The 10,738-nt window shown below is 40.3% G+C and overlaps 1 protein-coding gene across 1 annotated transcript; it reads left to right on the top strand.

Annotated features, from left to right (window-relative positions):
- Positions 1-948: 948 nt before the first annotated feature.
- Positions 949-10,028, top strand: LOC113573529 (shaker-related potassium channel tsha2-like). Its single transcript, XM_027003841.2, has 2 exons — positions 949-4,515; positions 8,218-10,028. The coding sequence occupies exon 1, from the start codon at positions 1,251-1,253 to the stop codon at positions 2,685-2,687; it is 1,437 nt and encodes a 478-aa protein (XP_026859642.1). The 5' UTR covers positions 949-1,250; the 3' UTR covers positions 2,688-4,515; positions 8,218-10,028.
- The last annotated feature ends 710 nt before the right edge of the window (positions 10,029-10,738 follow it).

Raw genomic sequence — 10,738 nt, 5'->3', positions numbered from 1 at the left:
GGCCTACTTATGAATAATAAAGGATAATTGTAGAGTTAGTTATCTGCAAGTAATACTTTCACCATATCCTTTTTTGAACGAGACGGAATGCCCTCTGTGCATTGGAAATGTAAAGAGATATTTCATTTAATCGCTCCTTTTTTTGCAGCTGTTGCTGGAGGTATTCCATGGGAAAGCTCTCCCGGCCCGCGGAGAAAAATAGCTATTTTCGGTCTTTACGTCATTCTTTTCTACTTGGCGCACAACTATCTGTCTCCAGTGCCGTGGACTAGTGAGTCTCCATTTGATTTGGACATTTGAGTAAAACAAACTAATTGATTAAGTAAACTAACTGACCAAGTTTTCCCTGTCGCTACTATTATGATAAATATCTCGAGAACGTTGACAGGTTTCATGTTCTCCCCAGAAGCACCCGTCTTACGCACATTTTTTTTAAACGTTTCTATTGCTCAGTCGGATTGTTTTGCAAACCGTCAAACAGCAATGTGCAGAATCTTACACACGTATGTAACCTGAAGCTACAATGTGCAATAAACTGTCATCTAGAAGATGAAGGAGGCTGTAAATATGAGAATATCGCTGAGTGAACTAGTTCTTAAAATAAACACAAGTCTTAAATGGCATGTCTCTGAGACCTATGTAAAAAGGTAAGGTAGCGTTACAGTTCTTGAGGTACGCATTTACATAGGCGTTTTTTTTTTTTTAGAGAATTTCTGGTATTGTTGGAGCCAGTCAGTGGGTTTCACACGAACAGGTCTTGACCCCACATAAGCTACTGTTAACTTGAAGCATACTATGTTTTCAGTCAAATAGGCTAAGTCGATACTTGAATAGCCAGACATCTAAATTTGGTTAGCGTTTACAATAAAACAAATAACAGATACCCCCGCGAGTGTGTGTCCTCAGTTCAGCTCGAGCGTCTACCCACGTCAGCCTGGGGAGGGCAATGCTGCTTAAAATGCTGTGAATGTGACAGCCAGTAGTCCAGACTGCCAGCGTGTGGAGGTAATGGGTAAAAGCGCCCGGCCACTCGTGAGGAAAATGCAAAAGAAAACAACACAGACGGGAAAGTAAGTCTGACACAAGAAGGCTTACAGGCAAACGGACAGCGAGCTGGCCGTTCTACAAGTGCTCGGACTTCTCGGTTCTTCAGGACTGCATAGGTCAAAACGCACCTACATAGCGAGGCACTGGGGCACAATACGAACAGGGACCGCGGTGCGAACAGCGTTGCCCTTTAGGGGGGAAAGATGACAGTGGTGCCCGGGGAGAACCTAGATGAGACTGTGGCACTGGCAGCCCTGTCCCAAGATGTCTACGATCCCGAGAGAGCGGACCAGGAGTGCTGCGAGAGGGTGGTCATCAACATATCCGGTTTGCGCTTTGAAACCCAGTTAAAAACCCTCGCGCAGTTCCCCAACACCTTGCTTGGGGATCCCAGAAAGAGAATGCGCTTCTTTGATCCACTGAGGAACGAATACTTCTTTGACAGGAACCGACCAAGCTTTGATGCCATCCTCTATTACTATCAGTCTGGTGGCCGGCTACGGAGACCTGTTAATGTACCAGTGGACGTTTTTATGGAGGAAATAAAATTTTATGAATTGGGAGAAGATGTTATTGAAAATTTCAAGGAGGACGAGGGGTTTATCAAAGAGGAAGAACGCCCGTTGCCAGAAAATGAGTTCCAGCGCCAAGTCTGGCTTTTGTTTGAATACCCCGAAAGCTCTGGCCCCGCCAGGGGAATAGCTATAGTTTCCGTGCTAGTTATTTTGATATCCATCGTCATCTTTTGCTTGGAGACTTTACCAGAGTTTAGGGAGGATGCGAGAATGTATGAGGAACACTATTTAGTGAATGGGACCATGAGCGCAAAGAAACCAAATCCCTTTACAGACCCGTTCTTTATTGTGGAAACGCTCTGTATTATCTGGTTCTCCTTTGAATTGCTGGTGAGATTTCTTGCGTGTCCAAGCAAGCCCGCCTTCTTCAAAAATATAATGAATACAATCGACATTGTGGCAATTATGCCGTACTTTATTACCTTAGGTTTGGAGCTTGCTGAGCACCAGAGTAATGGCCAGCAGGCAATGTCTTTGGCCATCTTAAGAGTCATTCGTCTGGTGCGGGTTTTCCGAATTTTTAAGCTATCGAGACACTCCAAAGGACTTCAAATCTTAGGGAAGACTCTACAGGCGAGCATGCGAGAACTTGGTCTCCTCATATTCTTTCTTTTTATTGGAGTCATATTGTTTTCCAGTGCCGTGTATTTCGCGGAGACAGACGATCCTGATTCGGGCTTCAGTAGTATCCCCGAAGCGTTCTGGTGGGCAGTGGTGTCCATGACTACAGTAGGTTATGGAGACATGTGTCCAGTCACCATCGGTGGCAAAATTGTTGGTTCTTTATGTGCCATCGCTGGCGTCCTAACAATTGCGCTGCCAGTGCCCGTAATCGTGTCTAATTTCAACTACTTCTACCACAGAGAGACGGAGCACGAAGAACAGCTTCAGTACACTCATGTAACATGTGGCCAGCAACAGCCCTCGTTTGGTGAATTGAAAAAGAGTGACAGTAAACCGTCCCTCTCCAAATCAGACTACTTAGACTCTGAAGACGCAGATTCGATTAAATACACTAATTGCAGCCCCCACAAAGCGTACACAGGAAAGCTTACTGATGTATGATTGTAAAAATACGCTCTAATGACAGAGAAACGCGCGTTTCTGTGAGTACCCTTCTCATTCTGCGCTCTGGCTTGAGTAGATTTGGCGAGCTCTAATTTCCAGCATCCGTGTGGCAAATTACCGTGTGGTAATTTATTTAAAAATAATAGCAGTGGAATAATAAGATGTGAAGTGGATCGTTCGGGTTTCTTATTTTTTCAAGCTGTCTTCCATGTTTGCGATTAATAACAAAACGCAGAAGTAAAAAAGAAACTGCACCCAGCCTCAAAATATAACCATAGAAACAATACTGAACAACCAAGCCCAACCTCGCTAAATAGCACTTTACTCGTATACTCTTAGTAATGTATAATTTTTTTGAGATATTAGCCTCTTTATTTGTGGGGTTAGAAGTTTACATATGGTTTGTCTTTTTCTTTTTTTTTTTTGGAGCGAAGAGAAATAATAGGACCAATTTGTCTAAAATGTTTATTCTGATACGGGCATTGCAATTACAAGGTCACTCGGAGAACCGACCTACCCCTTTTAGTTATGTGGTCATTGATTTTACTTCGCTGTGGTCAGGTATGGTCAGGTATGATAAAGTGACATGTAGCCGCGCCATTGTTTAAGGTATATGCGTCGTGACTGGTGCGAATGTTTGGAGAAATGCATATACCCCGCAAAACAGTGATAATTTGAATTGGTAGGTAAACAGCAAAACGCGTGATCTCTGCTAATGAAAACAATAAAAAAAATTAGACAATTATTATTAACCACTTTCATTCTAAATGTCATAAGAACACAGTTTGTTCCACCCAGAGTCCTTGAGGTACAATTATAGTTTACAGATGGCCTATCTTAATTCTTAATTATTGCTTCAGCAAATATTCCCTGTGAATCTTATTTTAATTAAGGCAAAAGACCAACATTAAAAAATCCAACTGGTTTTCAGAATTTAAACGTCTTCTTTAACTTACAGAAAAGGTCTAGCAGGGACTGATGCATCGAGTTTTTGAGACGATGACAAAACTTGGAAGAACGTGCGCATTAATCTAGTCTTAGGTGCTGAATTACAACGTTTCTGAACCTAGAGCGCCATCTAATGGGAAAGGTGTGTGGGTCTTTTTGCAGACAAAGTGTTTCTATAGCAACCTTCCAGACTGTTCTGAATTTTTTCTCATAAGGCAATGTTCTTTTAAATTATTTTCAGATATAAATAGTGGGTGGTTGTGGCTTTTAATTGTGCTACTTCATAACGCCGACTAAAGTAATGTAGATATGCAAAAGAAATTAGATTGACTAGGCTTTTATCGGCAGCTAGTCCCCTAACAAGATTTTTTGCAATGTATGTATAATTGTAACAAAATAAAACTGGCTTCTTTCGTGAGTAGTCAATGTGTAAGCTTTCGAAGTGGCACGGTTGAATTCAGTCGGCCACTTTTTTCGAGAATCGTGACTTGGGGTGATGGTGGTGTGAGGGGGAGTTGGGTGGTGAGGGTTTAATAACGCAGACAAAATTATATCCCACGGGACAATGGATGGAAATGAACCTTTTGAGTGCACAACTGCAGCTGATTCTGAGAAAAGCGATTCTACATTTTCACTTTGCAATTGGTTCGCGAATTCAAAGCGTAGGACTATTATGACTGGCACTAAAACTGTGTCGTGAGGAGCTGAAACTCGGAATCCTATTGGCTGGATTAGGAGCATCTGCAACGAATCACTGATGTCAACTCAAAGGAAAATGGAAATAACTGCAGACCTTTGGCTATGGCACATGATAATAACTGTCTCAACCTTGAAGTACCGACGTCCTCTTTCTGTGGAAGAGATTCGTACAAACAAGGTGAGGTGTGATAAAGATCTTTGCACAGTCTATATCGACGACATGTCGTCATGTTGTTGTTGTTGTGGTGTTGGTAGTGGTGGTGGTGGTAGTGGTGGTGGTGGTGGTGGTGTGTGTGATGTAATTCAATCAGAAACAGTGTAAAGTATACAGCCACGTGTTTTTAAACATGGCCATAGTTATTTATTTAACCACTAGATGGCAGAATCTACCCGCCTATGTCACAGAGTGCTGATGGAGCGTTTCTTAAATCCCCCTGTCCTACTATAACTAACCAGAGAACAAACCAGAGAAAATTGTTACAATCAGTCCAACGACCTCGCGCTCACGACTGACTAAATTGTACCACCTTAAATAGTATTTCACCTGAGAAATAAAGGAAAATAAATGCAGGTTTAAAAATAAAAATGTATATAATGAGCGGAGCACACGATATAAAAAGCTTGCATTTTGCTGATTAAAAGAACAGGAACTGAAGAATGTTTTTATTTCTTCTCCCTGTAGTTGTTCATAAAAGCTATTCATCTCTTCAAATTCCACTGCAGCGTCGTGACTGCAGTGCAGCCAATGGCCACTAGAGGTGGTACTTTCTGTTGTAAGCAAACAAAGGAAAATTCGGTACATGCAAAAACAACTGTCACAAGCTGTTGTCTTGTAGGAAAAATGTACGAAATTTGAAATAGTTTACAATACCAGTTAACATAAATAATTTTCTATAGACTATTTTCTGTGGACTACACAAGCATGATAACGGAACAAAGCACAGGTGTTAAAGTATCAATTGCAATAGTACACCAAAACCAGACCTAGTGTTCTCATGCATAGCTAGGCTTTGAGAAGTCAGAAGTGCAGCAGAAATGCACTCTCCCATGGACAACAGCGGCCCTTGTTACCAGGTGATACAACTGGCATTCTCTCAGTCCTGGTTCAAAAGTAAAGATGATAATCCCTTGATGATTTTGAGATTAACTCTAACCTAGCTGGTACTATTTCTCCACATGCGGTTTAACTGAACACTCCAAATGCACTCAGATAAATATAATCTTTGGAAGCATCTGAGGGATTTATACACAGTAATGTTAGTAGTTTATGACGGCCAGTTACAAGGACCACTGGTAACTCTGAAGATGACAAAATGAAGTGGATTGACCTTTAAGTGAATGTTGGTAAACATCAATATTCATGCTGTTTTCATTAAATAAATAACCTAAAGTTATTAAAGGAATACTTTTGCCATTAGCGTCATCGTATGTTGTGACCAGCATTCTTATGTATGTTGTGACCAGCAAGCATGTGTATGTTTTTACCAGCATTCACATATATTTTGTGACCAGCACGCACACGTATGTTGTGACCAAATGGCCTAGATAATCAAGGTGAAGCAAAGAACATTGCTGGGGCACAGGTATTCCATGGGGCTAATGGGTGTGCATGTTCCATGAGGTGTGCTGCATGGTGCTGGCCGGCATGTGTGCTCCATGGGCTACAGGGCGTGTGTTCCTGAGTGGGTGCATGCCCTGAACCAGGCGGCCATGGGGGACAAAGATAAAAAAAAAAAGGCACAGCATACTAAAACCAAACACTTGTTTCTCTTTTCGCCCAATAACACAGCTGTGTTATAACAACCAACTCCTCTTTTCCTGCTCATAAATAGTTTAAAAATAAAGTTGGTTGATTTTTTTAATATATAATTTTCCATTTGTGCTTCAATCCCTTAGACAAAATTAGGTCAAGTAAAAGAAAATAGTCACCTGCTTGAAATTCAGCACTGTACTATTTAACTGCAAGATTAAGTGATTTGGAAGATGACTGCTTTGTCTCTGAATGATTTGTGATTAAAAAACATCAGTCTGAATCAGGTTGTCGGAGGGATAAATGAATGGCAAAAGACAACAAGTCAAATGCACTATTAGCAGATGCACACTTTCTCTTTCGCCCTTACTGCACTCATCATCAACTGTACTTTCCTGGACTGACAGATTCACTTTGCCAAAAGGGCATGTTATTTCAAGCAGTGGATGCAATGGGTCCCTCATAATCCAGGGATTTAAGGCCCTTACAGTTGATGAATTAGCATCATGTGAGTTTCAAATGTCTTAAAACCCCCTCCTCATCCTTTAACACTCCCTGGCTGTCAGCTGTGTTTCCACAGACACTAGAATTATTTTTGTTTTTTCTGCTACCATGGTAATGAATTGACAGTGACCTTGGCTACATGATAGCAGACACTGTGGAATTTGTGGCATTACAGGTCATGGCATTAATCACAGTGATTGTGGGACTGCATTGTTAAATCAACAATACATATTCTGCAAAATTTTTAAAAATTGAAAATTTAATTAATAAGGAGCCTTTTCCCCCAAAATATATATTTAATTTTTAATCAAAACTAAAATTAATTGAAATCACAGGAAATATATAACATATAGTGCTATGAATACTAGGGGTAGGGGGAAAATGTTTTTGCAATGTCAATACCAACTGTTTATTTCTTGACTGTTGTGTCTCACAGAAACAGTGATTTTGTGAAGTCTCATTCCAACATCTAGGTCTGAGACTTGTATTAAGAGGGGCTCTTATACTGCAACAGTTATTATATTTTGTGTGTGCTGGAACTAAAATATCTTCCCAGTCTGCAAACAAACTTAGTGGAGCACTGATAGAGTATGGCTATGCCTGCCTCAGTGCAGGGCTTGGATAAAGAGAAGGCTGAAGAGAATAGGCCTCACATCGGGCAGCACTGGCTCTCACTCTTTCTCTTTGCCAAAGCAATGGGAACACTTTGCAGCCTGCTAGGTCGCTAATGCTGTGGGACAGTTCTGTTTCAGTGGCATATTGTCGATTTCCTCAGAAGCCATTAAGAATTATACAACTAGTCTGGGGAGAGAAGACTAAGAGTATCATTCATGTGGAGATCATTCTGTCAATAACAGCAAACCCAAACTTATGCTTATTGTGGCGTCTTAGAACACGCCCGAGGCTTGAGGAATGAACGGAGCCAGAGAGAATAAATAGCGTAGCAAAGGTGAGACACAGGTGACACTAGTGAACTGATGATGAGGATCTGGTGAGGTTGTGCCGGGGAAGACAGGAGTTGCAGTCATGGAATGAGGGCAGTTGTTTGACACTTGTAATTGTGATGCATGGAAAATAGCGGATTTTCATGATGTTAATATTAAATAATTAATATAAACGTGTTCTCCATATGGGAGTGGAAATTTGTACTGTTCGGTTTGCAACAAATAGCAAGTACGCTACAGGACATCGTGACAGTCGGCCAATCCATAATATACAATAAGATTCCTTGTAGGAAGTGTAAATGCATTTTGATTTTCGCTTCCCTCTTAATGTCACAGAAGAGCATTGATTCACATGTAGCAGCACCAGCAGTGTTACACTTATCAGAGCCTGGCAGTGGTGTAACTAGGAAAGATCATTCTAGTCAATGTCTTTTGTCACCTGGCACTGCAACATCTGGCTAACAGTTGCATTTAGTGGTTGAGTAAGCACACTTTAAAGAGGTAATAATCTCTCTAGTTGTGATTAGACAGGTGAATGTTTCTGCTTGAAGTATTCTAATTGCCTTCAGAGTAGCACAGAGACATTTAGACCTCGTTAAGGTTAAGTTAGACAATGTGGTCCTACCCGCATGTCTGACGTTTCCAGTTCTGGAATAGAGCACTGTTTTCTTTTGGTTTACAGGAGCGGAGAGAGGAACCTTGGCACAGGTTTCCTGACCAACACAAAAACACCAAGGACAACCAGCCAGAACATCAAGCGCCTGACCACCCCGTGGCTCGGAGGCCCAGTAGACCAGGCAGCAGATTCACACCTCAAAAAGCTATGAACCAATGAAAGAAAAAGAGCATCAGCATAGCTGAGTCAACACAGATGCTCCAAAGTGACATTTGGATGGCTGTAAACATTTTTTCTTGCTGAAGTAGACAATGCCTCAAAGAGTTTTGATAGAGGGATGCTGTTCACTCATGGACGATGTGCCTGACAGGTGGTGGCTTACAGATGTGCTGAGCTAGAGGAGAATCTACTTGAATCAAACGTCATATTCATATATGCTTTGAGACACTAAACATGTTCTTGATGTCTTTTCGGAAAGAATGTGCTCTAAAGTCAAGGGTCTGTGTATGTGTGTATGTGTGAGTATGCTTGATTGTTCTCGCAGGTTAAGAGCAAGAATATGTCATATGTTGCATATCATCTGCTATACCAAAACAAATTACTGCATGCTCCACATAAGGCATGCAGATGGAAATAACATCAAAAAAATAAATAGACATTTTCACTCTTGGTTAACCAATGTCTCAAAACAGCTTTAGATCTAATCATATAGTAACATGGGAACAATAACAGCATAAATTAAAAATAATGTCTTTTGCTTAACAGGTGTGGTTAGCATTGTTAAATCTATATTTTTTTAAGGTGTCATATGTTTTATATGGAAATAAATAAGTTTAACTGCTGACAGGTTATTTTAAAAAATTATTTTTACTAAATAATTTTATTCTTTCTCATGGATTATTTTGCCTTGTTGGAGCAGCACCCGTAAGAGCAGATAAACTGTGGAATTGTGGTTGTTACAGCGAACACCTCAGACCCTCACTCCTCAGTGAAGGGTTGACACAGGCCAAAAGCTGCAGCCTCCCGACTTTGTCTTTCTTTCTTTTTCCTTTTATAATTGCGATTGCTTGCATAAGTTCGAAATAACCTTTGTATCAGAAAATGCTGTTATCACCCATCGTATAAAACATCTACCTCAATGCTGTGATTGTTTCTCACCAGAAGCTTGGCCCTGTAAGAATGGTGACTGTGGTCCATGTTTAGTCCAGGGTGATGTGTACCCTGCCGTCGAGTCGGGTGAAGCTATGAGTTGTGGTCCTTGAAATAGCTTGACCTGATTGTCATTGTTCTTCTACATCCTTGAGGTCTTTTGTGTGTGTGTGTGTGTGTGTGTGTGTGTGTGTGTGTGTGTGTGTGTGTGTGTGTGTGTGTGTGTGTTGCGCGCATGCACGCGTGTGTTTGCATGTCAGTCTGCTCAGGCCCACTTTAGTGCCTTCATGGCACGTCATTTTGTCAAGTTATGCAGTCTTCAATACAAACAGCTACAAATAATGGTACCTGACCTTAATCAACAGGTAATCCATTGTTTAACAGTTTAGTGGCACCAGCCACTATGTTTAGGAAAACCCACATCTGTATTCACTTATAAGCCTATTGTTCAGAAATCACAAAGACAGCAAACAGTTCTTTCCTTTCCTATGCACATCAGTGTCCATAAGTTACCTTCAGTATCTGTTAATAGATTGCACCACCTTATTACATTAATAAACAAGACTGAGTATGAGAGCACCATCACAGAAAGACATGCATTTCTCTTACTTACACTTCAAGGTCTGCCTGGTGGAAGCAGGACACAATCGTTATGTTCTTCTTATGTTACTTTTCCCATTTTCTTTTCATTTTTCCACTATTTTTGATAAATAAATATTTATACATCAGTGTTCTGATATTTTCCCACTGAGAGTGCAGGTGTATGAGATGGTGAGCACTGGTACTCTGTAAGGATACCCCTTAAAAAAGAGTTATTGTATAAGGGAAGGTGCATGCAACAAACATGTATGACTGGGAAAAGAACACATCAGCTCATCATATTATTATACAGGAATTAACTCAGTATAAAATTAGATTCCAATCACAGTGTAGAAGCATTATATCCAAGCTATATATATAAGCCTGATTCAGAAGGAGCAGATTAGATACAACTACAAATACTTATAAATTAATGATTTAGCTATATATCCTTAATTAGATTTAACATTAAGGACCTGTTTTCCTATACATATTAACAAACATTTACATTTACATTTACGGCATTTAGCAGACGCTCTTATCCAGAGTGACTTACAAAAAACATGATGATTAAGCAAAATTTGCAGATATGCTTTATTTATTCAATTGTAATAGAAAAATCATGAATATTTGTCACCTACATAAGCACAAAGAACGATTCCTACTTTGGCCTTTAGATATGCTATATAGGTTTAATGGTTGTCAGTAATACAATTCAAACATCTCTATAGGTACTCCCCATTATATTACTCAAACACTTCATAATCTAGTCTTCTCAAGCCCTTCATAATCTGCTAAACACTCTTAAGGGCTTCATATATTTAACCACCGCAAAATGAGATTAGCCAACTGTTATGCA

The sequence above is a fragment of the Electrophorus electricus genome, chromosome 7, assembly GCF_013358815.1.
Source record: "Electrophorus electricus isolate fEleEle1 chromosome 7, fEleEle1.pri, whole genome shotgun sequence".
Lineage (NCBI taxonomy): Eukaryota > Metazoa > Chordata > Actinopteri > Gymnotiformes > Gymnotidae > Electrophorus > Electrophorus electricus.
The sequence above is the reverse complement of the archived record's forward strand: the minus strand, read 5'-3'. Positions and strand labels throughout refer to the sequence as shown.